The sequence below is a fragment of the Triticum aestivum genome, chromosome 3A (genome assembly GCF_018294505.1).
Source record: "Triticum aestivum cultivar Chinese Spring chromosome 3A, IWGSC CS RefSeq v2.1, whole genome shotgun sequence".
In the NCBI taxonomy this organism is placed as follows: domain Eukaryota; kingdom Viridiplantae; phylum Streptophyta; class Magnoliopsida; order Poales; family Poaceae; genus Triticum; species Triticum aestivum.
This window is the reverse complement of record NC_057800.1, coordinates 233,614,567-233,640,739: the sequence shown is the minus strand read 5'-3', so window position 1 is coordinate 233,640,739 and position 26,173 is coordinate 233,614,567. Positions and strand designations below refer to the sequence as shown.

The 26,173-nt window shown below is 47.6% G+C and overlaps 1 protein-coding gene across 1 annotated transcript; it reads left to right on the top strand.

The window, feature by feature from the left end:
• Positions 1-3,804: 3,804 nt before the first annotated feature.
• Positions 3,805-5,791, top strand: LOC123058276 (uncharacterized). The gene is made up of 2 exons (XM_044481054.1): positions 3,805-4,906; positions 5,673-5,791. The coding sequence occupies exons 1-2, from the start codon at positions 4,073-4,075 to the stop codon at positions 5,742-5,744; spliced, it is 906 nt and encodes a 301-aa protein (XP_044336989.1). The 5' UTR covers positions 3,805-4,072; the 3' UTR covers positions 5,745-5,791.
• Positions 5,792-26,173: the final 20,382 nt, after the last annotated feature.

The following is a 26,173-nucleotide window of genomic DNA, read 5'->3' as shown; positions in this document are numbered from 1 at the left end:
AACGCCCCTGTGGGACACGAGAAAACCCAGGAGCTTGCCCGAGGGGACCCCAAACACGCACTTCTCCGGGTTGAGCCGTAGGTCCACTTCGTTGAGGCTCGCAAAGGTTTCTTCTAGGTCTTGTATCAGGGTTTTTGCCTCCTGGGACTTCACCACAATGTCGTCGACGTAAGCTTCAGTGTTCCTCCCGAGCTGCCAGCCTAAGGCGATGTGCATCAGCCGCTGAAAGGTTGCGCCTGCGTTGCGCAACCCGAATGGCATGCACGTGTAGCAGTACACTCCACATGGGGTCAGGAAAGCTGTTTTTTCCACATCTTCTTCCGCCATCTTGATCTGGTGATAGTCTGAGAAGGCATCTAGGAAGCACAATAGGTCACACTCTGTGGTAGAGTCGACTATCTGGTCAATGCGGGGGAGCGGAAATAGATCCTGTGGGTAGGCTTTGTTGAGGTTGGTGAAGTCAACACACATGCGTTCCTTTCCCCCCTTTTTCGGCACAACGACCGGATTAGCAAGCCAATTTGGGTAACGGACCTCGCGGATAACTCCTGCCGCTTCTAGCTTCCGGGTCTCCTAAACGATGAAAGCTTGTTTCTCAGTGGACTGTCGCCTCGCCTTCTGCTTCACGGAGCGCACATTGGGGCACACATTAAGGTGATGCTCAATCACACCCCTCGGGACCCCTGCTAACTGATCGGATTCCCATGCGAACACCTTCTTGTTCGCACGCAGGAACCTCACTAGGGCCTTCTCCTGCTCGGGCTCGAGGTTGGCTCCTATGGTGAAGGTAGCGTTAGTGGACCCGTCCTCGTCGACCGGTACCTGCTTGGTTTCCGCCTTGTCTTGGGTGAACAGTTGCTTCTTTTTAGCCGGCGCAACCCCCTTGGTCTCAAGGGCATCGGTGCTGGTGGGTTGCGCCATCGCGGCCGCCCTGAAAGCAAGCTTGAGCGCCTGTAATGCGTCCCTTGTGTCTCCTGACACGGTAAGGACGCCGCTGCTCCCGGGCATCTTCATGAGGTTGTACGCCGGGTGAGTTGCTGCCAAGAACCGGGTGAAGGCCGGATAGCCGAGGATGCGTTGTAGGGGAGGCCGGTGGGGGAGATGTCGAAGTCGATCAGCTCTGTGCGGAAGTTGCCGTGGGTGCCGAAGGTCACCGGGAGGCGGATCTGTCCCAAGGAGGCGGTGGAACCGACTCCGACACCCGAGAAAGGCCTGTTAGGCAGAAGCCGGTCTAGCGGCACGTGGAGGAGGTTGAAGGCCTCCACCGAGAGTACGTTGAGGCCGGCACCATCGTCAATGAGGGTCCTGGTGACGGCCACTTGGCAGATGGTGGGGGTGCACAGCATCGGGAGCGCGCCCGAACCGATGGGGTTGAAGGGGTGATCATCCAAGTCGAAGGTTAGATCGGCCTCGGGCGCCACCCAGCCCGCGGGGGGGGGGGGGGGCTTCTCGATGCTTGGAGGCGGTGCTGATCCGGCGGGTGAATGGCTTGATGTGGCGGCTCGAGGGTGGTGCCTGTGAGCCACCCAGGAGAGCTGCGACGACGGGCGGCACTGGTGCGACATAATGGGCGAGGAAGAGGTCGTGCAGCTCCTCCCAGGAGGTCCCAGAAGCCGTCGGTAGGTGGAGGATCCATGCGCGTGGGTCACCGGCGAGGGCCATGGGGAACCAGTTGGCCATCACTCGGTCGTCGCCCCGACTTTGAGGACGACCTCCTCATATGCTAGCAGGAAAACCAGAGGATCCGTCGCGCGGCGTCTCAGGCTTGAATTTGTGCGGCCACTGCACCTGCTGCAAGGTGGGGGCCAAGGCTCGGAGCCCCCCGGCCCCAGTGCCGGCATCGGTTGCCGGAGCGGGCGGCGCGTTGTCCGCCATGAGGGCGAAACGCGATGTTGGTGGAGAGCGGGTCGTCGAGAGGGAGAACTCCGGCGCACCCCCTACCTGGCGCGCCAAATGTCGAATTTCGGGTTTCGGCAGACCCTTAAGGTTCGAACTCTAGGGTGCGCACGGAGATCTTTCCCCTACCGACACGCGCTTCTATGGCTCGCAAGAGATCTAGGCTAGAAAGAAGAACACACAAGGGACACGAGGTTTATACTGGTTCGGGCCACCGATGTGGTGTAATACCCTACTCCAGTGTGTGGTGTAGTGGATTGTCTCAGGGGCTGATGATGAACAATACAGGGGAAGAACGGCCTCGCGAGAGGTGTTCTTGAGCTGGTGTGGTATGTTCTGCTTGGTCCAGGATCCCCCTCCCTCATGGTGGCTAGTCCTACTTATAGAGGCCCTGGTCCTCTTCCCAAAATGCGAGCGGGAAGGGCGCCAACAACTGGCCATTTTGAAGGGGAACATCTAGTACATGTTATCCTGACCAAAGGTGGTCTTCGGCTGCCAAAAGCACTGGTGATGACGCCGTCTTGGGCTCCACGATGACCTCCGTCTTGCCGCTCTGCCGGTCTTGGTCTCGTTGCACCGGAATGGTAACCTTTGCCCGATGCCTTGGACTGTGCTTGTTCCCTTTGCACCGAAGGGGAAACAAGGACACTGCACAGGCCGGTGCCTGCCTGGCGCCCGCCTGATCTCGATCGTCATGCCTTGCATCATGGGCTTCTCGCGAGGTGCCCCTGCCTTGATCTCTCCACCTCCTCGCGAGCCTGCCTGATGAGGCTGCTCCTGAGGAAGCTTCCTGTCGTCCGCCCCGCAGGGCTTGGCCCCTCGCGAGGGTCTTGAGTTTGAGCTGATGAAGCTGGGCCGCACTGGGCCCCCACTCGAGCCACGCCGCAGGCCGCAGGTAAGCAAGTCTAGGGACCCCCGTTCCCATAACGCTGACATTTTCTTATGTCTTTCTACCTACAAGGTTCTCATAATGTTCCTTGTTCCTCTTTTCTAACGGAGTGTTTTCAACTTTGTTCATCTTCGTTGTATTCTTTCTTTCAATTTGTTCAACCTCACAAGGTTCTTTGGTTTCACTCATTTGTCAAAGAAGCAACTTTGTTTTATCTCTTCATCTTTCGTTTTCTCTTCGGTGCCATCCTAGATCTCGGGAAGAGATCCTCTCGTAGTGGTGGAGTGTTGTAATGCCCCGAGACCGTTGCGCCAGGTGTCTTCCAGTTATTCGCTGTCTTTGCCATGTCATTTCCTTGCGTGTTGCAGCTTGCCATGTCATCATGTGCATTGCATCATCATGTTTTCAAAACTTGCATCCATCCCGGTCTCCTCGTTCTTTTTGTTGTCCATTGTGAGCCCAGACACACTTGCACGCGTCCGCGACATCTCCGAAATATTATTTTATAAGTGGCCGGAAAATGTTCTTGGAATGGGTTGAAAGTTGGCATGCGGTGTTGTTATGTTGTTAGTAGGTCGCCTGCCAAGTTTCATCTCATACGGAGTTCGTTTGACGCCCCAACGTTTAGCTATAGCGGCAGTATAGCCGGTCAAACGTCGGACATTTTCGGTCTCCGGAAATGGTTGCCGGTCTGCCTTCTTTCCTCTCCTCTCAGCCCAAGCCCCTCTACACAGTCCACTACCTACCGCCAGGCCCAACCTAAGCTCTCTCGTCAGCCCGCGGACCTCCTCGCGCGCGCGTGCGAAAGCTGTCCCGGACCCGACCCGGACAATCATCACCGTTGGATCAGGATCATCCCCTAACATCTATAAACCATGTCCGTTTTGTTAATTGGGCTCCCTAATATATTTATCCATGACCATCCGATTTTGATCCGAGGGTCCAAACCTAATCCTATTGCCCCTTTATATTAGTCCAAACCCTAGGCTAGGCAATCCCATCAATCATTTCCTCCCCGCCGCTGCAAAAACCTCCACCTTGTCTCCTCTTCGTTTCCCCCTCAGGATCACTAGTGAGCCAATCACCAGCCTCATCCTTCCCTGGTCTAGATCCATCCAGCCTCCACCTCCTCCCTTCGACCCGTCCTCGTGCCCACTTCCAGACCGAGCACGAGGCTCGATCCCGAGCGCAGCCACCTGCCCAAACGCCGAGAACCCCACGATCCTACTGGCGCCTCCCCTGGATCCTCTCATCCAGCCATCGCCCCGTGCCCCGTGCCCCACGCTCATGCTCGTCTTCCACGCATGGACGGGAGAGGAGCTCCCGATCCTTGTGTCCAAGGCATCCTCGTCGCCATTGCTCGAGCCTCCTCCGGCAGCTGTCGCCGGCTACCACCCGCAGGACCCCATCGTGCCCATCACCTTCCTCCTCCTTGCTCGTTTCCTCCTTCCCGCCTCTCATCTCTCCCCTGTTTCTCTTGACAGGCGCCGAGCCACCATGTCTGCCGCCAAGTTCTTGCCGGGAGCGACGCCGCCCGGATCCGGCTGTCTTCGCGTCGTCCGCGCCCCTGCCTCGCCATGGACGCGCCGCCCCAGCTTGTCGGAGTCCCAGCAGCCCCGCCTGCTCCCCTGCTTCACCAAGTTCATCGCTGCTCGAGCTCTCGAGCTACTCCAGCGCCCCATGGCCTCTGCCGCGCCGGAGCTTTGCTGCCGCAGGCGACAGCAACAACAATTTCATCGTCGCCTTCCTCCTCTCTTCCCGTGCGCGCGGCCACCCAACCCCGTCGCCCTCCGTCTACATCGCACGCTCGTGCCGGACCCAAGGGGGCCCCGACGCCCTGCAGATTCCCCACAGCCCTGCCTCGTCCAACCTCGCCGTCCCCGAGCTCTTTTTCGGCGGGATCCACCCCAACGCCGTGGTTCCCCGGCGCCCCGGACCTCCTCTGCGTCGCCCGCCAAGTCCCGCTGCCGTCCCGCCGTTGACCTTCTGTGCCGCCACACCGTCTCTCTGTCGAGCGAGATGGTCAAACGCTCGGGCTGCTCAATGTCGTGTGCCAGGTGGGCCACGCACAGGCCCAGTGCGTCCCGAGCCCAACACTACCGAGCCGGCCCAAGTTCTGTGGTGAGCAGCCCAGCTTGATCCAGCCTTTGGACCGCGTGGTGTTTTTTTCCTGTCTAGTAGATTTCTCTTTTATCCACAAGAACGTCAATTTTGCAGAAAACCCCCTTTACTTCATGCATATCTTAACTCACAAACTAAGCATCACATGTAAAAACTCTATATATGAAAGTTGCTTAGAATTTGTGTAGTTTCATAATATGCCACTTTCAATCATGTTAAAATGTTTAAAATGATGTTTGCATATATTTTGCCTATTGCCATGTTAAAATGCTTTAATTCATAACTTAATAACCGTAGCTCCATTTTAAATAATTTTTATATGTAAATGGGGTAGAAAAATGCCTAGTTTAACATGATGCACTCATTTTGCATGTTTATTAACTCTAAAATTGTGTCTAGGGCAGAACAGTACCAAACCTAAAATATGCACATGATGATTTTTCCGGACTTGTTGCTTGTTGGTCCGGCCTCATTTAAACTTGCATAGATAGGTAGTTTTTATTTGCTTCACCCCTTGCCATGTTAAGAACATTTAATGTTGTTGGGGTACATAAACGAGATCGAACTAAATAATCAAATGTGGTGTTTCGTCAATATGCAACTCGTTGCATATTGAGCTCCACTTAATTTGTAGGATTGTTTGTACATTTTTCCATTCCATGCCTCTTTAAACCAGACATGCATCATACTTGCTTGTGCATCATGCCATTCTTATGTGATGGTTGTTTACTATGTTGTTTGCTTCTTTCCGGTGTTGCTTCTTCAGGTTAGTTCCGATAACGTCGCGTTTGTGATGTGCAAGGGATATCAAGTCATCACAATTTTTGGAAACGATTAGATCATGAAACAATTTGCATCAGATGGTTAAATGACCGCGTTCATTGCAAAGTTCACAAGTACGGCTAAGAAAATTTAAATTTTCAGCACAAACATCTAGCCTTTCTTGCAACCATTTAGTTTCTAAGTACTTATGCCTCTTGTAAAATCTATCTTCCCTAGTTGGTGTGTACTTGCAAACTCTATGCAGTCCATAAAAATTGACATGCTTATAAGAGACATTCTCATCATGACTAGTGCAATCATCATTAGTACTATGGATATTCAAAGAGTTCATACTAATAACATTGCAATCATGCTCATCATTCAAAGATTTAGTGTCAAACATTTTAATGCATTCTTCTTCTAACACTTTGGCACAATTTCCTTTCCATTATACTCACGAAAGATATTAAAAAGCGTATGAGGCAAACTCAATTCCATATTTTTTTCTAGTTTTCTTTTATAAACTAAACTCGTGCAAAAACAAGAAATAAAAAGATTAGATTGCAAGATCTAAAGATATACCTTCAAGCTCTAACCTCCCCGGCAACGGTGCGAGAAAAGAGCTTGATGTCTACTACACACCCTTCTTCTTGTAGACATTGTTGGGCCTCCAAGTGCAGAGGTTTGTAGGACAGTAGAAAATTTCCCTCAAGTGGATGACCTAAGGTTTATCAATCTGTGGGAGGCATAGGATGAAGATGGTCTCTCTCAAACAACCCTGCAACCAAATAACAAAGAGTCTCTTGTGTCCCCAACACACCCAATACAATGGTAAATTGTATATGTGCACTAGTTCGGCGAAGAGATGGTGATACAAGTGCAATATGGATAGTAGATAATGGTTTTTTTAATCTGAAAATATAAAAACAGCAAGGTAACTAATGACAAAAGTGAGCATAAACGGTATTGCAATGCTAGGAAACAAGGCCTAGGGTTCATACTTTCACTAGTGCAAGTTCTATCAACAATAATAACATAATTGGATCATATAACTATCCCTCAACATGCAACAAAGAGTCACTCCAAAGTCACTAATAGCAAGAACAAACGAAGAGATTATGGTAGGGTACGAAACCACCTCAAAGTTACCCTTTTTGATCGATCTATTCAAGAGTCCGTAGTAAAATAACACGAAGCTATTCTTTCCGTTCAATCTATCCTAGAGTTCGTACTAGAATAACACCTTAAGACACAAATCAACCAAGACCCTAATGTCACCTAGATACTCCAATGTCACCTCAAGTATCCGCGGGTATGATTATACGATATGCATCACACAATCTCAGATTCATCTATTCAACCAACACAAAGAACTTCAAAGAGTTCCCCAAAGTTTCTACCGGAGAGTCAAGACGAAAACGTGTGCCAACCCCTATGCATAAGTTCACGAGGTTACGGAACTTGCAAGTTGATCACCAAAACGTACATCAAGTGGATCACATGATATCCCATTGTCACCACCAGATAAGCACGTGCAAGACATACATCAAGTGTTCTCAAATTCTTAAAGACTCAATCCGATAAGACAACTTCAAAGGGAAAACTCAATTCATCACAAGAGAGTAGAGGGGGAGAAACATCATAAGATCCAACTATAATAGCAAAGCTCGCGATACATCAAGATCGTACCACCTCATGAACACGAGAGAGAGAGAGAGATCAAACACATAGCTACTGGTACATACCCTCAGCCCCAAGGGAGAACTACTCCCTCCTCGTCATGGAGAGCACCGGGATGATGAAGATGGCCACCGGAGAGGGATTCCCCTCCGGCAGGGTGCCAGAACGGGTCTAGATTGGTTTTCGGTGGCTACGGAGGCTTCTGGCGGCAGAACTCCCGATCTATTGTGCTCCCTGAAGTTTTTTGGATATATGGGTATATATAGGAGGAAGAAGTACGTCGGTGGATCTCCGGGTTGTCCACGAGGCAGGGGACGCGCCTAGGGGGGTGGGCGCGCCCCCACCCTCATGGGCAGCCCATGACTCTTCTGGTCCAAAAATAAGTTTCGTGAAGTTTCAGGTCAATTGGACTCCGTTTGATTTTCCTTTTCTGCGATACTCTAAAACAAGGAAAAACAGAAACTGGCACTGGGCTCTAGGTTAATAGGTTAGTCCCAAAAATCATACAAAATAACATATAAATGCATATAAAACATCCAAGGTTGATAATATAATATCATGGAACAATCAAAAATTATAGATACGTTGGAGACGTATCAATATACCATGGTGATGATGTGGCACGCAGTATCAATTGCCTCAGGCCAAAAGCGAGGTGGCGTCTTGTACTCATCAAGCATAGTGGGGGACATCTCAACAAGAGTCCTGTTCTTGCACTCCACACGCCATTTTGCTGAGGAGTATAAGGAGCAGATAACTCATGAATAATACCAAGTTCATCAAGATAGTCATCAAGACCAGTGTTCTTGAACTCAGTTCCATTATCACTTCTGATGTGCTTGATCTTCACACCAAAGTTGGTTGAGGCCCTCGAGGAAAATCGTTTGAAGACTTCCTGCACTTTAGTTTTGTAAGTGATGATATGCACCCATGTATATCGAGAATAATCATCAACAATGACAAAGCCATATAAAGATGCAACATTAGTAAATGTGGCATAGTGAGTAGGGCCAAAGAGATCCATGTGATGCAATTCAAATGGTCGAGTAGTAGTCATGATAGTCTTCGCTGGATGCTTGGCCTTGGTCATCTTTCCAGCTTCACAGGCTCCACACAAATGGTCCTTGATGAATTTGACACCCTCGATGCCAATGACATGCTTCTTCTTCGCGAGCGTGTGCAGATTCCTCATGCCAGCATGACCAAGTTGTCGATGCCATAGCCAGCCTTCTGAAGTTTATGCAAGTAGACATGTAGTTGGTTGTGGTCCTGTAGAGAAATCAACAATATACAAATCTCCTCTCTTAAAGCCTTCGAAGACTTTGGAATTGTCAGCTTCCATGATCACAACACAACGATACTTGCCAAATACAACAACCATATCAAGATCACAAAGCATTGAAACAGACATGAGGTTGAACCCTAAGGACTCGACAAGCATGACTTTGTCCATGTGTCAATCCTTTGAGATGGCAACCTTACCTAGACCCAATACCCTGCTTTTGCCTTTGTGAGCGTAGGTGCTATGCTTCAGATGTGATGGAGATAAAGCAGAGTCCATCAATAAGCTCCTGTCACCAGTCATGTGATTTGTACATCCACTATCGAGGACCCACTCAGTGGCTTTGGGTTGATCATCCTGCAGATGAATTAGTGCAACTTACGAACTCATATACTTCAGCAGTGAAGAATATGGTATCAATTTCATCAGATCAATTTCATCAAGCAATAGAACAAATAAAGCAGTATGAGGACGTGAGAAATGAAAATTCATTTCTTCATGATTAGCTTGCGTCCTTTCAAGCAAATTTAGGTCTCCAGCAAATTCTTCAGATGATTAAGTTCATCTGGAGACCTGACCCTGCATAAGAGGTTAGTTCTTTTTCTTCACCACCCACATCTGAAGGGGTGGCAAAGAGTTCATCATTCTGCGAGCTCCATAAGAGAAAGGTGGCATAGATGCCAATCCACTTTGTTTCACATAAGAGGGGTTAGGGTAAGCATAGGAGTAAGCAGAGAAATTCTTCAAGGACTTATGAACATAATGATTTGAAGAATAATGCACATATCCATAATCCTTAGATCTTCCCTGTGAAACAGTCGGGTTAGCACGATGATGTTCATATGAGGACTTTGATCCTTTTGAGGAATTTGATCCATGTGAGGAGTTTGGTCCGTATGAGGACTTGGGTCCATATGAAGAATTTGGTCCATATGGAGAATTTGATCTGGGGTTCCTACTCTTCTCAGGCGGTGTCATGATGACATTCACCTGAAGATTTTTAAGGCACCTTTTGGGAACCCAGATTTTCTTCATAGGAGAACCATTCCTGCAGTTAGTGCCAACATATCTAGCAAATACTTCACCATTCTGATTTTTGAACAGTTTATAATTGGAGTCAAATGGCTCATCAGAAGAATATGAAGATTCACATGTAAAGCTAGATAAAGTAGATGGATCGACTGAAGGTCCCTTTGTAGCAACCCATGAGGTTTTGGGATACTGCTCAGGTTTCCAGTAGGTCCCATCAGCATTGAGTTTCCTCTCAAAGGCAATACCCTCTTTCCTAGGGTTCCTGTTGAGGATCTGCTTTTTAAGCATGTCACAAAGAGCATGATGCCCTTTGAGGCTTTTGTACATGCCTATCATATACAATTCCTTCAGCCCTGCATCATCAGTGATACTAGCAATGTCCTCAGATGGGAAATTAGTGATAGCAGAGGCAGTTGAGAAATTTGCAGGAATAGAAGTATTTGAGCATTCAGGTGAAGAATTAGCAGTTTCATGTTCAATGCACTTCAAACATGGAGGAACAAATTCATCCTGAGTAGCGCTGATCTATTGAGCAAGTAATGAATCACGCTCCTTCTGAAGATCTTCATAACTCACTCTTAACTGCTCAAGATCTTGCTTTCTTTGAAGAAATTCATAAGAAAGCTTCTCATGATCAGATAGGAGAGTGTTATGATGACCTTGAAGATTGTCAAACTTGGACTGAAGTCTCTGAAGATTTCAGTTAAAATTTTAGTGCGATCCATTTCCTCGCCCAACATATCATCGCTTTTATCTAGCATGTTTTGAACCTTTTCAAGAGACTTTTGCAGTTTCACAGCAATCTTAGCAAGTTTAGAATAGATGGATTTGAAGTTTTCATCAGATTCATCCTCACTAGATTTAGAGGAGGGATATTTGAGTACCTTTGAGCCTTTTGCCATGAAGCAATAGGTGGGAGCGCAGTCCTCATCGCCGTCATCAGTAGTGTTGGGGAGGTCATTTTCTTCAGAGTTAAAGATGGACTTGCTGACGAATGTGATAGCGAGGGCTAGGCTCGCCACACCAGAGTCTGACTCCTTAGATTCCTCCTCTTCCTCATTTTCCTCAGATTCAGCCTTAGAGTCCATTTCCTTGCCAATGAATGCCCGAGCCTTCTTGGAGCTGCTCTTCTTGTGAGATGAGGACCTTGAAGACTTTGATGACGAGGTCTTTGAAGATTTTTTCTTCTTCTTCTTTGAATCATCAGAACTGTAATCCTTGTACTTCTTCTTTGATTCCTTTTCCCACTGAGGACAATCTTGAATGTAGTGTCCAGGTTTCTTGCATTTGTGACAGAGTCTCTTCTTGTAATCATGGGATGAGGAATCTGATCTCAAGTCACCACTTCTTGAGGATTTACCAAAGCAACCACGTCTTGGGAACTTCTGAAACTTCCTCACGAGCATTGCTAGCTCCTGGCTCAGTTCTTCAGGGTCACCAAGGCTGCTACCAGAATCTTCACCTTCAGATTCAGACATTGCCTTGGCCTTCAGAGCCCGTGATCTACCATAACTTGGTCCATAGAGATCTGTCTTCTCAGCAAGCTGGAACTCATGAGTGTTTAGTCTCTCCAGGATATCAGCGGGATCAAGTGACTTATAGTCTCCACGTTCTCTTATCATCAATGCCAAGGTATCAAATGAGGAATCAAGCGATCTCAGCAATTTCTTCACCACCTCATGCTCGGTGATATCAGTGGCACCAAGTGCTTGGAGCTCATTTGAGATGTCAGTGAGGCGATCAAAGGTTTGCTTAGCATTTTCATTGTCGAGTCTTTTGAAGCGGTTGAAGAGATTGCGTAGAACGTTGAGAGTCACGCTGTGTTGAGACTCCCTCATTGACCTTGGACAGCCTGCCCCAGATAAGCTTTGCTGTCTCCAAAGCACTCACTCTGCCATACTGCCCTTTGCTCAGATATCCACATATGATATTCTTCGCTTGAGAGTCGAGATGCTTGAATCTCTTCACATCAGCAACGTTGTGGTGGGAGTGACAGAGGGAACACCATTCTCTACAACATACCAGAGATCGTTATCAATTGCCTCAAGATGCATGCGTATCTTATTCTTCCAGTAGGGGTAGTCCGTCCCAACGAAGGTAGGACACCCAGCAGAAACCTTGATCATACCCGCGGTCGACATAACTAAAACTCCAGGTGGTTAAACCAAAATCACACAGAACAAGGGAGTACCTTGCTCTGATACCAATTGAAAGTGCGTTATATCGACTAGAGGGGGGTGAATAGGCAATTTTTATGAATTCTTCACTGAGGAATTTCAGGGTGAGGAAATTCCTAAGTGAAGAACTACTTGTAGCGGAATAAGTACTCAGAAGTAAACATAACCGTACATGAGCATGGTCTTCATGATGAAATGATAACAAGCACAGAGTACAGAAGGCATAAACACAGGATAACACAGGATAAAGACAAACAGACTGAAGAAATTGAATTGAGGAAATAGAGAAAGTCTTCAGTCAAAGTCTTCAAATAGATATGAACAAGCACACAACACAGAAATGAGGAAATAGAAGGGTTGAGGAATTGAAACCAGTTAGCTGAGTGAAGACAATGATTTGGTAGACCAGTTCCAACTGCTCTGACAGTTGTACGTCTGGTTAGGGCGACTAGGTATTTAAACCTAAGGACACACAGTCCCGGACACCCAGTCCTGAACACGCAGCTCAGGACACTCAGTCCTCACCGTATTCCCCTTAAGCTAAGGTCACACAGACCTCGCCCAATCACTCGTGGTAAGTCTTCAGGTGACTTCCAAACCTTCACAGACTCGGTCACTCGGCGATCCACAGTTTCCTCTTGGATGCTCTAGACCATGACGCAGGATCAATCTCTTCAGTGATGCTCAATCACTTTGGGTTTGTAGGTGTTTGGGTTTGGGTTTTCCTCACTTGATGATTTTCACTCAAAGTCCTCGGAGGATGGGATGCTCTCAAATGACAAGTGCCAGTTTCTCTTGGAGAAGCCAACCAGCTAGTGGTTGTAGGGGGCGGCTATTTATAGCCTAGGGAGCAGCTCAACATGATAAGACATAAATTCCCTTCAATGATATGACCGTTAGGTGGGTAGATATTTTGGGACAACTGGCGCATAACATAGCAATGGTCGGAATTTTGAGTATCAAATTCCTCAGGGCTATCATGTTCCTCAATGTGTAGGCAATCCGCACTAGCGAATCCCTAACTCCTCAGTTAGAACAAATTCCTCACAGACTAGAAGGACTTCGTCTCTGTCACTGAAGAAATTGACTGAACTGTATGATATTTCCAATGGCTTCACTCGAAGGGATTGGTAGGTGTAGGATTTGAATTGAGCATCACTTGGAAATTTTTCCTTAGTATTTCCTCGACCCCTTTAACAGTAGGGTGTTTCCTATGACTCAAGAAAGAGAAAATGAAACTACAAAAACAAAAGTCTTCACGCTTCATGTTCCTCGAATGAATACTAAGTCTTCAGGATCACACCAATTTCTTCACTTTCAAAGTCTTCAAAAAGTCTTCAGAAATCCAAAGTCTTTAGTCGAAGATCTTCATTTTTAGGGGCCGACTTTCTCTGTAAATATCAAACTCATCATAGACTTATAGACCTGTGTACACTCACAAACGCATCAGTCCCTTAACCTATAAGTCTTCAATACACCAAAATCACTTAGGGGCACTAGATGCACTTACAATCTCCCCCTTTTTGGTGATTGATGACAATATAGGTTAAGTTTTCAATGGGGATAAACATATGAAGTGTAAATACTGAAATTGAGGAATTTGATTGCAAGATATAGAAGAACTCCACCTGAAGATGTGCATAGTGAGGAATTTGCTTTTGAAGCAATGCACACTTTGAAGAGTAGAATCATGGAGATCACCCCATATATCTTGTAATTCATACACGCATTTAACATATAATATGAAGAATTTGAAATGAATGATGAAATATGGTGACTGATGTAATTCGTCATGCGTGCATTAACATTAACAAGGAATAAGCATGCAGAAAAACTCAGCAAAAGTATCAGACCACCATAGAGTTTAAGTTTACAACTCGATCCAGCAAAGTCTTCAAAAGAACGAGAGTTGTAAATTAGAAAAAAACGCCCATATATGTAGACCCGCTTGAAGACTAACTCAAATTTCTCACCCTTTGTCATCGAATGACCAAAAGGATCGAAAATGAGGACTAACGCCCCTGAAGAATATCAAGTTGATGGAGGAGCGCCATCGTTGTTGGGGTTGTTGGTTGTTGTAGGGCCTGCAGCAGTGTTGTCCAAGTCTTCAAACTCATCGGTGTCGCGGGATGAAGAATATGAGCTGGCCACCAAGGAAGGAACTTTGACTTTCTTGAATTTCTTCACCGGGGGTGCAGACCAATCAAAGTTCTCCTTGAGACCCATTTGCTTCAGATCTTCTTCACCATACAGATGTGATAAGATAGCCCAGGTGCGATCGAAAACTTCATGGAGGTAGTAATGATTTTTCTTCATTGCAGTATGTGTAGAAGTCATGTTGTGAAGAAGAGAACCAAACTGACGCTTAACCCATTTATGGTTTCGATCCACCTTCTGGTGAAGACTAAGAAGCAACTCATGGTCAGTCATCACCCTGGGAGCTGTGGCTTGAGGATTTGGCTTGGATGCATGTGCAGCAGAATCATGAGTGGTATAGTCATCATTGGTGGAATAAGATGCAACTTTGTGAAACTAACCATCCAATGGACGAATGCCTTCATCAATGACAGTAGGTGCCTTGCCCTTTTCATTAGCTGAGGAATAACTCTGCTTGAGGACTTCAATTGGGGGCAGGTAGCTGAGGTGATTCTGAAAGTCAGCCTTATAGTTTAGTGAAGACGTTGTTCTGAGGAATCTCATAATCCAAGGAGCATAAGGCTTCAACTCAATCAGAGAGAGTGCAACATTTGCCAGAGTCCTCATGAAGAAATCATGATAATTGACAGGAATGCCATGTATGGTATTGAATAGCAGATTCTTCATGATGCCAACAATTTCCTCATCAGACGAATCGTGGCCTTTGATAGGACTCATTGTCCTCATCAGAATGCGATAGACAGTTCTGGGCACATATAGCAATTCCTTCACGAGGAATTTGGTCCTTGGCATTTGACCGGGCTTCAGGGGCTTCATCAGCACTTGCATGTAATGGGAAGTGAGTTCAGGCTCCTGGTACGGACAGCAAGCTCCTTCAAGGGGTGGACTGATGGGCAGGGCATGAAGTAATTCAGAGGCCGGTGCTTTATAATGAGTGTTATCGGTCATCCAGTCCAATACCAAAGTGTTGATATCATCAGGATCACCTATGATGTGCAGTGTAGCATAGAACTAAAGAATAAGCTCTTCATTCCAATCAACAATATCAGAGCAAAAGTTGAGGAGGCCTGCGTCATGAAGCACACTGAGGACAGGAGAGAAGCAAGGCAGTGATTCCATGTCCACATGAGGAATATGCTCGGGGTAGAAGACTTTATCCTTGTTAAAAAGTAGTGAAGAATAGAACTTGGCCTAGCTAGCAGTCCAGAAGCATTTCCTCCTAAGATGAGCAAAGTCTTAAGGATTATAGTCCATGGAGAATACATGCTCGCCGAATAAGTCATTGGCCTTGATTTTTTGCTTCTTTGAGAAGGGATCCTTTGGCTTGGGGTGAGGAGTGTCCATCAATTGCATCACAACCTCAGGGATCTCGATCTCAGGTTTCGCGGGCTGAGGAATTTTAGGTTCTTCTTTAGTGGCAGCCTGGGACTTCAATTCTTCATTTACATTTTTTCAGCACTAGTGGCTGGAATCTCTTCATGGACAGATGGTGTGGCACGAGGTTCTTCAGATCCCATTTGTACTTCAGTAGTGATATGGGACTGAGGAATTTGTTGTAGGGGTGTGAACAAAGGAGAATTGGGATGCCGACTTTCCCAAAAGTTATCGTTCAACACTGGAGTTGTGCATCCAATGTACACATCTTCGTCTTCATTCATTTCTTCAACGCCGGCCTCTTCAACAGTGAACTGAGGCATGGGCAATGAGACTATTGGGGTTGAAGGGATTGCATCCGCTTCAATTTCTTCATCCAACTGCTCTGAGGAAGCAGGAGAAGGAATGTCTACATCGGATCCGCTTGGGATCATGTATTCTTCATCAAAAGGAACAAGGTCCTTTGATGGCATAGATGAGACATGAACAACATCAATTGGATTTTCAAATGAGCTGATCAGTGGCTTCATTTTCTTCGGAGCTGAAGAATCTGATGCAGTTGATGCCTTCCTTTTCTTCAAAGCTGCACGCTCTGCAGCCTTGGTCTTCTTCACATCTGATGCAGATGGAAGGATCAGAGATGGTGTAGGTGGAGGAGGAGTATAGGAATTTGGTTCAAGATCTTCAGGCACAACTGATGCAGTTGCCCTGACTTCTTCATTTTCATCAGGGCAACACTAGTGGTTGCCCTGGCAATTTCTTCAGCGGCTGGAATGCAGCCATCAGCCCCGGTACTAGCATTTTCTTCAGCAGCCTGAGTATCATCAGTGGTGCTGGCATTTTCTTCAGTAGGCTGAGCAGATGCTTCAGCCTGAGGATTTTCTTGTTGCGTTGGGGCTGCAACATTGGAAGTGAACTGTTCAGTTAGTTTCACAAAATGGACCTTGGCTCCCAGCCAATCAGTGCGGTATGCGACAAATTCATCACTGAGTTTCTTGATCTTAGATTGAATAGTGACAAGTTCTTCAGTTGTCATAGAAACAACGTTTTTATTCAGGAAGCGCTCCTTTTTGTACTGCGCTTTCTTCAACTGCCTGGCCTTTTGAAATTTCCATTTTTCTTCCTGAATGAAGTGAGTCAACATATGACTTTGGCTAGGAGTCAGCTTGAAGTCAGGCATAGGAGTGTTGGGGTCCTTGTGCCAGAGATCAATGTAATCAAGGATCAATTTTGGATCCAAAAGCAGAGGCACACTTGTGCCTTTGGCACGTGGCGAGATGCACATGTGCTGAGGATTTTGACGGAGGAGCTGAGGACTTTGGAGGAGCTGGTGCGGCTTGAGGAATTGGCCGTGAGGGCTTTGAAGAATCTGGCCGTGAGGGCATTGCTGAGGAACTTGGTCGTGAGGGCATTGGGGTTGAAGCACTTGGCTTATGAGCCGGCTTCTTTGGCATGGCCTTCTTTGGCTTGCTTGCAGAGGCCTCAGCAGTGGCAGCAGCAGTAGAGTCTTCATTAAATTTCCTCACTGCTTCCTTAGCTACTCTGGCTAGCTTGGCTTGGCGCTTGGCCCATTCATCGGGATAATCCTCACCACGCTTGAGGCTGGTGGGATCAGCTACTTGGCCAGGTGCCAACGGAGGTCTTGGGCATGGAGGATTAAGAGCGAATTTCTTCATATACTTGGGAGTAACATATATGTATTCCCTCCATTCCCGTGCCCATCTCCTCTCTATCCTTTGGATGTGCACTTTGCGCTCATTCTTAGTTTCCTTTCCATGGGTGGCCTCATCAGGAGTGCAGTAATCCTTGTATATATCCTCAGGGATTTCAAACACAGTGTTGACTTCCAGCTTCTTTCCTCCCTTATGAGGTTTCTTGCCATCTGCCATTTTCTTCAGCTGAGGGTTTTGAACGATTGAGTTCTCTAAAGAGGTATGCAACTTTTCTTTGAGGAATGCTGCAAATGAGTTAAGTTGATGAGAACCTAATGATTCAGCAGCGGACATGTTTAAATGTGAACATAGTATAGTTGCGAGGAATTTGGAGAGGTCATATGCGTTCTCAGAAGATTTTGCAATAAGAACAAGTTTGAGGAATTTGACCGGATGAATCTTGAGGAATTTCACTAAGCGTTCTTTGACTTAGGTTCTAGAGTTGTACAGATTTGAAAATCCACACAATTGAGGAATCTTGAAGAAAAATTTGCTTAGAGAAAGAGATCAAGAACAGATGATATGTGAGGACTAGGGACTTTTCTGTAAAAACTACAGTCTCTAGAAAAATGCTAAATTCGCATATCTGGGAAAAAACATGACACGGGCCGAAACTTGAGGGTTGGCCCAACAGGACGGAAAAACAGAGGGGCGCTGTGGTGAGGGTTCTCACCCTGGGCCAAGATCTGGCCCGCCCGGTGGAAGAGAGGTCGACGGGGCTGGCCGGGCGCGCTGGGCCTTGCTGGATCTGGGCCACGCGCAGGGCAGCGGTCAACACCGGCGTGCGGCGGCAGCGGCCGAACTCCAGCAAGGGCGGCGTGCGGGGAAACGGCGACGGGCACGGCCGGCGAGGTCGGGATCGTGTCGCAGGGCCCTGGATCCAGCGGAGGAGTTCTTGATGATGCCGACATGGAGTTTGGACGTGGCGCGGGCGGAGGTTGACTTCGGCGGAACTCCGGCGGAGGCGCGCGCTGGCGGGCGATGCAAGATCCGGCGAGGTGGGTGGCAGGCGGCTCGCGTGCGAGGACGAGGGAGCAGGTCGGGGCGGATCCGAGCGGGGTCGGCTCCTCTGGTGGCCGGCAACGGGAAGGCGAGCGGCGCGGGCGGCACTCCAGCGAAGCACCGGCGAGGAGCGGGCGACACGCGGGCGACGGAGCGGAACGGGCTTCGGCGGCGCAACGCGGGCTCCCTCTGGGCCTAGATCTGGCCCGGGGCGGGCCTGCTGCGGGCCGGGATGGCCATGGGGAGGTGGGAGGAGGCCAAGGGCGACGTGGCCTCACATGAGTGGCTGCGGGCGGCCTGGCGGGGTTAGGTGGCGCGCACCGGTTGGTCCGGGGTGCGACGGCGGCGGCGCCAAGTGGATGGTCGCGGAAATGGAGGAGAAGGTGGGAAGTGGTGGCGGATGATGATTGGGGGGCACGGAAATTGAGGAGGAAGGGAAGGAATGTCCAGATTTGGAAGGATGGGGTTCTATTTATAGCAGGGGAGGCTAGGGTTTGGTTTAGGGGTGGTTTGGGGCCGTTCCAGAGCCTCCGATCGCGATCCGACGGTTCCGGTCGGAGGGTGGATTTAGTGGGCTTCAGGTGGGCTGATTGTGACTGTGTAGAAGGCCGAGGTTTGCGGGAGAGAAGAGAGAGAGAGAGTGCAGCCCGACAACTGTTTCCAGAGACCGAAAACGTCCGACGTTTGACCGACTATAATGTCGCTATAGTTATCCGTTGGGCGTCAAACGGACTCCGAATGCGATGAAATTTCGGCCACTTATAAAATACTATTTCGGAGGTGTCGCGGGCGCGTACAAATGTGTCTGGGCTCAGAATGGACAACGGAGAGAACTGGGGAACCCGGACGGATGCAAATTTTGAAAACATGATGATGCAATGCACATGATGACATGACAAGATGCAACACATAAGCGAAAGACAAGGCAACAATAACAAATAACTGGAAGACACCTGGCACAACAGTCTTGGGGCGTTACAAGTGATCACAGCTCTGTGCCCACCCATGAGGCCGGCGGTGAAGGTGGGTTGCATGGCACCGTAGATGTCCATGTCTAGGACTACCTCACCAACTCCAGGTTCCAGGTTGCAGCGGGGGGTTCTGAAAATGGCTCCTCCTTGGCCTCCAGCTCGCGTATGGCCACATCATCGGCACCCGAAAGTGCCATCATCATGTCGAGGCAGTCGTGCTGGGCACGGTCGTACTCCCTCTCAGAGTCCTAGAGCACCCTCCTCACGAGCCCGCCTACTTTTCGATGGTGATGGTGGGAGCTGGTGGTGGAAAGGATGACGAGGGAAGGGCGTGGGACTGCGCACGCACCCGCGCACGATCGTGTGACCTGGGCGGGCTGAGAGCACGCACACGGCTAGCAGATCGCGCCCATGGTGGCTTGGATCACGACCGGCAAAAAACCGCCTGCCGATGCAGGTCATGCTCGTCCCGGAACCAAGTGTCCCACATGGGAGAATCTGTTGGGAAACATAGCATGCAATTTCAAAAAAAAATCTACGCTCATGCAAGATCTATGTAGGAGATGCATAACAATGAGAGGGGGAGAGTGTGTCTATGTACCCTCGTAGACCGAAAGCGGAAGCGTTTGACAACACGGTTGATGTAGTCGAACTTCTTCTTGTTCCGACCGATCAATCACCGAACGTACGACACCTCTGAGTTCTGCACATGTTCAGCTCAATGATGTCCCTCGAACTCTTGATCCAGCAAAGTGTCAAGGAAGTAGATGAGTTTCGTCAGCACGATGGCGTGGTGAGGGTGATGGCGATGTGATCCGCACAGGGCTTTGCCTACTACGAGAAAATGACTGAGGATGTAATCTGTGGAGGGAGGCGCCCCACACAGCTAACAAAAGTTGATCTATCTTCTAGGTGCCCCCCTCATATATATAGGTGGGAGGGAGAGGGGGCAGCCAAGGGGGTGCCCCAAGTAGGAGGAATCCTACTTGGGGGCCTTGTCTAATTTGACCCCCTTTCCTTTTTCACCGAAGGAGGAAGGAAAGAGGAGGGAGGAGGGAAGGAAGGGGAGGCCGAATCTCTCCTCTTCCTTCTCTCTTATCCCCTTTCCTTTACCCTCTAGTGCGGCCCATGTGGGGGCGCAAAAGCCCATGCTGGCTGCTGCGTTTCCCCTCTTGGCCCATTAGGCCCATATCTTTGCCAGGGGGTACCCGGAACCCCCTTTTTGGTGACCCAATATGTACCCGGTACCCCCGGAACACTTCCTGTGTCCGAATACTATCGTCCTATATATATCAATCTTTACCTCTCGACCATTTCGAGACTCCTCGTCATGTCCGTGATCTCATCCGGGACTCCGAACAACATTCGGTCACCAAAACACATAACTCATACAATACAAAATCGTCATCGAACGTTAAGCGTGCGGACCCTACGGGTTCGAGAACTATGTAGACATGATCGAGACACGTCTCCGGTCAATAACCAATAGCGGAACCTGGATGCTCATATTGGCTCCTACATATTCTATGAAGATCTTTATTGGTCGAACCGTAATGACAACATATGTTATTCCCTTTGTCATCGGTATGTTACTTGCCCGAGATTCGATCGTCGGTATCTTCATAGCTAGTTCAATATCATTACCGGCAAGTCTCTTTACTCATTCCATAATACATCATCCCGCAACTAACTCATTTGTCACATTGCTAGCAAGGCTTCTTATGATGTGTATTACCGAGAGGGCCTAGAGATACCTCTCCGATACTCGGAGTGACAAATCCTAATCTCGATCTATGCCAACCCGACAAACACCTTCGGAGATACATGTAGAGCATCTTTATAATCACCCAGTTATGTTATGACGTTTGATAGCACACAAGGTATTCCTCCGATATCCGGGAGTTGCATAATATCATAGTTGAAGGAATATGTATTTGACATGAAGAAATCAATAGCAATAAAACTGAATGATCAATATGCTAAGCTAATGGGTGGGTCTTGTCCATCACATCATTCTCCTAATGATGTGATCATGTTCATCAAATGACAACACATGTCTATGGTTAGGAAACTTAACCATCTTTGACTAACAAGCTAGTCTAGTAGAGGCTTACTAGGGACACAATGTTTTGTCTATGTATCCACACATGTATCAAGTTTCTGGTTAATACAATTCTAGCATGAATAATAAACATCTATCATGATATAAGGAAATATAAAATAACAACTTTATTATTGCCTCTAGGGCATATTTCCTTCAGTCTCCCACTTGCACTAGAGTCAATAATCTAGTTCACATCGCCATGTGATTTAACACTAATAGTTCACATCTTTATGTGATTAAGACCCATAGTTCACATTGCTATGTGCCCAACACCCAAAGGGTTTACTAGTCAATAATCTAGTTCACATCACTATGTGATTAACACCCAAAGAGTACTAAGGTGTGATCATATTTTGCTTGTGAGAGAAGTTTAGTCAATGGGTCTGCCACATTTAGATCCGTATGTATTTTGCAAATTTTATGTCTACAATGCTCTGCATGGAGCTACTCTAGCTAATTGCTCTAACTTTCAATATGTATCCAGATTGAGACTCAGAGTCATCTGGATCGGTGTAAAAGCTTGCATCGACGTAACTCTTTACGATGAACTCTTTGTCACCTCCATAACCGAGAGAATTTTCCTTAGTCCTCTAAGGATAATTTTGACTGTTGTCTAGTGATCCACTATTGGATTACTTTGGTACCTCTGTGCTAAACTTATAGCAAGGCACACATCAGGTCTGGTACATAGCATAGCATACATGATAGTGTTGGGGAACGTAGTAATTTCAAAAAAAATTCTACACACATACAAGATCATGGTGATGCATAGCAACGAGAGGGGAGAGTATCGTCCACGTACCCTCGTAGACCGTAAGCGGAAGCGTTATGAGAACGTGGTTGATGTAGTCGTGCGTCTTCACGATCTGATCGATCCAAGTACCGAACGCACGGCACCTCTGAGTTCAGCACACGTTCAACTCGATGACGTCCCACGAACTCCGATCCGACAGAGCTTCATGGGAGAGTTCCGTCAGCACGACGACGTGATGATGGTGATGATGTTGCTACCGATGCAGGGCTTCACCTAAGCACCGCTATGATATGATCGAGGTGGATTATGGTGGAGGGGGCACTGCACACGGCTTGGAACAATCAACTTGTGTCTTTGGGTGCCCCTGCCCCCGTATATAAAGGAGCAAGGGGGGAGGCCGGCCAGCCTTGGTGCGCCCCAAGGAGAGGAGGAATCCTCTTCCTACTAGGAAGGGGATTCATCCTTTCCTAGTCCAACTAGGAAGAGGGAAGGGGAAAGGAAAGAGAGGGAGAGGGAAAGAGGGGCCGCACCCCCTCCCCTAGTCCAATTCGGACTCCCCATGGGAGGGGGCGCGCCACCTCCTGGGCTGCAGCCCTCTCTCTCTTCCCTCAGGCCCACTAAGGCACAATACTTCCCCGGGGGGTTTCGGTAACCCCTCCGGCACTCCGGTTTTCTCCGAAATCATCCGGAACACTTCCGGTCTCCGAATATAGTCGTCCAATATATCAATATTTACGTCTCGGTCATTTTGAGACTCCTCGTCATGTCCGTGATCACATACGGGACTCCGAACTACCTTCAGTACATCAAAACACATAAACTCATAATACCGATCGTCACTGAATGTTAAGCGTGCGGACCCTACGGGTTCGAGAACTATGTAGACATGACCGAGACTCGTCTCTGGTCAATAACCAATAGCGGAACCTGGATGCTCATATTTGTTCCTACATATTCTACGAAGATCTTTATCGGTCAAACCACATAACAACATATGTTGTTCCCTTTGTCATCGGTATGTTACTTGCCCGAGATTCGATCGTCAGAATCTCAATACCTAGTTCAATCTCGTTACCGGCAAGTCTCTTTACTCGTTCCATAATACATCATCCTAAAACTAACTCATTAGTCACAATGCATTCAAGGCTTGTAGTGATGTGCATTACCGAGAGGGCCCAAAGATACCTCTCCGACAATCGGAGTGACAAATCTAATCTTGATCTATGCCAACTCAACAAGCACCATCGGAGACACCTATAGAGCGACGTTTGGTAGCACACAAAGTGTTCCTCCGGTACCCGGGAGTTGCATAATCTCATAGTGATAAGAACATGTATAAGTCATGAAGAAAGCAATAGCAACAAAATAAACGATCATTGTGCTAAGCTAACGGATGGGTCAAGTCAATAACATCATTCTCTAATGATGTGACCCCGTTAATCAAATGACAAATCATGTCTATGGTTAGGAAACATAACCATCATTGATTCAACGAGCTAGTCAAGTAGAGGCAAACTAGTGACACTCAGTTTGTCTATATATTCACACATGTACTAAGTTTCCGGTTAATACAATTCTAGCATGAATAATAAACATTTATCATGATATAAGGAAATATAAATAACAACTTTATTATTGCCTCTAGGGCATATTTCCTTCAGTCTCCCACTTGCACTAGAGTTAATAATCTAGATTACACGGTAATGATTCTAACACCCATGGAGTCTTGGTGCTGATCATGTTTTGCTCGTGAGAGAGGCTTAGTCAATGGGTCTGCAACATGCAGATCCATATGTATCTTGCAAATCTCTATGTCTCCTTCCTTGACTTGATCGCGGATGGAATTGAAGCATCTCTTGATGTGCTTGGTTCTTTTGTGAAATCTGGATTCCTCTGCCAAGGTAATTGCACCAGTATTGTCACAAAAGATTTTCATTGGACCCGATGCACTAGGTATGACACCTAGATCGGATACGAACTCCTTCATCCAGACTCCTTCATTTGCTGCTTCCGAAGCAGCTATGTACTCCGCTTCACACGTAGATCCTGCCACGACGCTTTGCTTAGAACTGCACCAACTGACAGCTCCACCGTTCAATAAAAACACTTATCCGGTTTGTGACTTAGAGTCATCCGGATCAGTGTCAAAGCTTGCATCGACGTAACCATTTACGATGAGCTCTTTGTCACCTCCATAAACAAGAAACATATCCTTAGTCCTTTTCAGGTATTTCAAGATGTTCTTGACCGTTGTCCAGTGATCCACTCCTGGATTACTTTGGTACCTCCCTGCTAAGCTAATAGCAAGGCACACATCAGGTCTGGTACACAGCATTGCATACATGATAGAGCCTATGGCTGAAGCATAGGGAACATATTTCATTTTCTCTCAATCTTCTTTAGTGGTCGGGTATTGAGTCTGACTCAACTTCACACCTTGTAATACAGGCAAGAACCCTTTCTTTGCTTGATCCATTTTGAACTTCTTCAAAACTTTATCAAGGTATGTGTAACGCCCTCGATGCGGCTATATCTCCCACGTGTCGAAGCACGACTTAGAGGCATAACCGCATTGAAAGCAATGTTGCAAGTGAGGTAATCTTCACATAACCCATGTAATACATAAGGGAAAGAGATACATAGTTGGCTTACAATCGCCACTTCACACAATTACATGAATAAACCATTACAACAACCAAATACAATCAAGGTCCGACTACAGAACCAAAATAAAAGAAGAACCCCAAAAGCGACAAAGGTCCCCGATCGACCCCAACTGGGCTCCACTACTGATCAACTAGCACGAAACAAGATAAAGGACAAGATCTTCAGCGAGCTCCTCCTGAGCTTGGTTGCGTCATCTGCACGGACTCATCGGCACCTGCAAGCTGGTTTTGGAAGTATCTGTGAGTCACGGGGACTCAGCAATCTCGCACCCTCGCGATCAAGACTATTTAAGCTTATGGGTAAGGTAAAGGTATGAGGTGGAGCTACAGCAAGCGACTAGCATATATGGTGGCTAACATACGCAAATGAGAGCGAGAAGAGAAGGCAAAGCACGTTCGAGAAATCTATGATCAAGAAGTGATCCTAAAACAACCTACATCAAGCATAACTCCAACACCGTGTTCACTTCCCGGACTCTGCCGGAAAGATACCATCACGGTTACACACGCGGTTGATGCATTTTAATTAAGGTCAACTTCAGGTTTTCTACAACCGGACATTAACAAATTCCCATCTGCCCATAACCGCGGGCACGGCTTTCGAAAGTTCAAAACCCTGCAGGGGTGTCCCAACTTAGCCCATGACAAGCTCTCACGGTCAACGAAGGAATAGACCTCCTCCCGAGACATTCCGATCAGACTCGGTATCCCGGTTCTACAAGACATCCTCGACAATGGTAAAACAAGTCCAGCAAGACCACCCGACACGCCGACATCCCGATAGGAGCTGCACATATCTCGTTCTCAGGGCACACCGGATAAGCTAAGCGTACGGGAGCCAACGTAACCCAAGTTGCCAAGGGACGGCCCCGCACAGTGCTCTGGGTTGGACCAACGCTTAAACAAGCACTGGCCCGGGGGGGGGGGGGTTAAAATAAGATGACCCTCGGGATGCGCGACTCCCAAGGGAAAAAGGCTAGGTGGCGAATGGTAAAACCAAGGTTGGGTCTTGCTGAAGGAGTTTTATTCAAAGCAAACTGTCAAGGGGTTCCCATTATAACCCAACCGTGTAAGGAACGCAAAATCCGGGAACATAGCACCGATATGACGTAAACTAGGGCGGCAAGAGTGGAACAAAATACCAGGCATAAGGCCGAGCCTTCCACCCTTTACCAAGTATATAGATGCATTAATTAAATAAAATATATTGTGATATCCCAACAAGTAAACATGTTCCAACAAGGAACAACATCTCCATGTTCCAACAAGGAACAAACTTCAATCTTCACCTGCAACTAACAACGCTATAAGAGGGGCTGAGCAAAGCGGTAACATAGCCAAACAACGGTTTGCTAGGACAAGGTGGGTTAGAGGCTTGGTTCAACAATATGGGAGGCATGATAAGCAAGTGGTAGGTATCACAGCATAGGCATAGCAAAAGAGCGAGCAACTAAGCAAGCAAAGATAGAAGTGATTTCGAGGGTATGATCATCTTGCCTGAAATCCCGCAAGGAAGAAGAACGAGTCCATGAAGAAGACAAACGGACGTAGTCGAATGAATCCTCCCAACACGATGTTATCGGAACCAACCCGA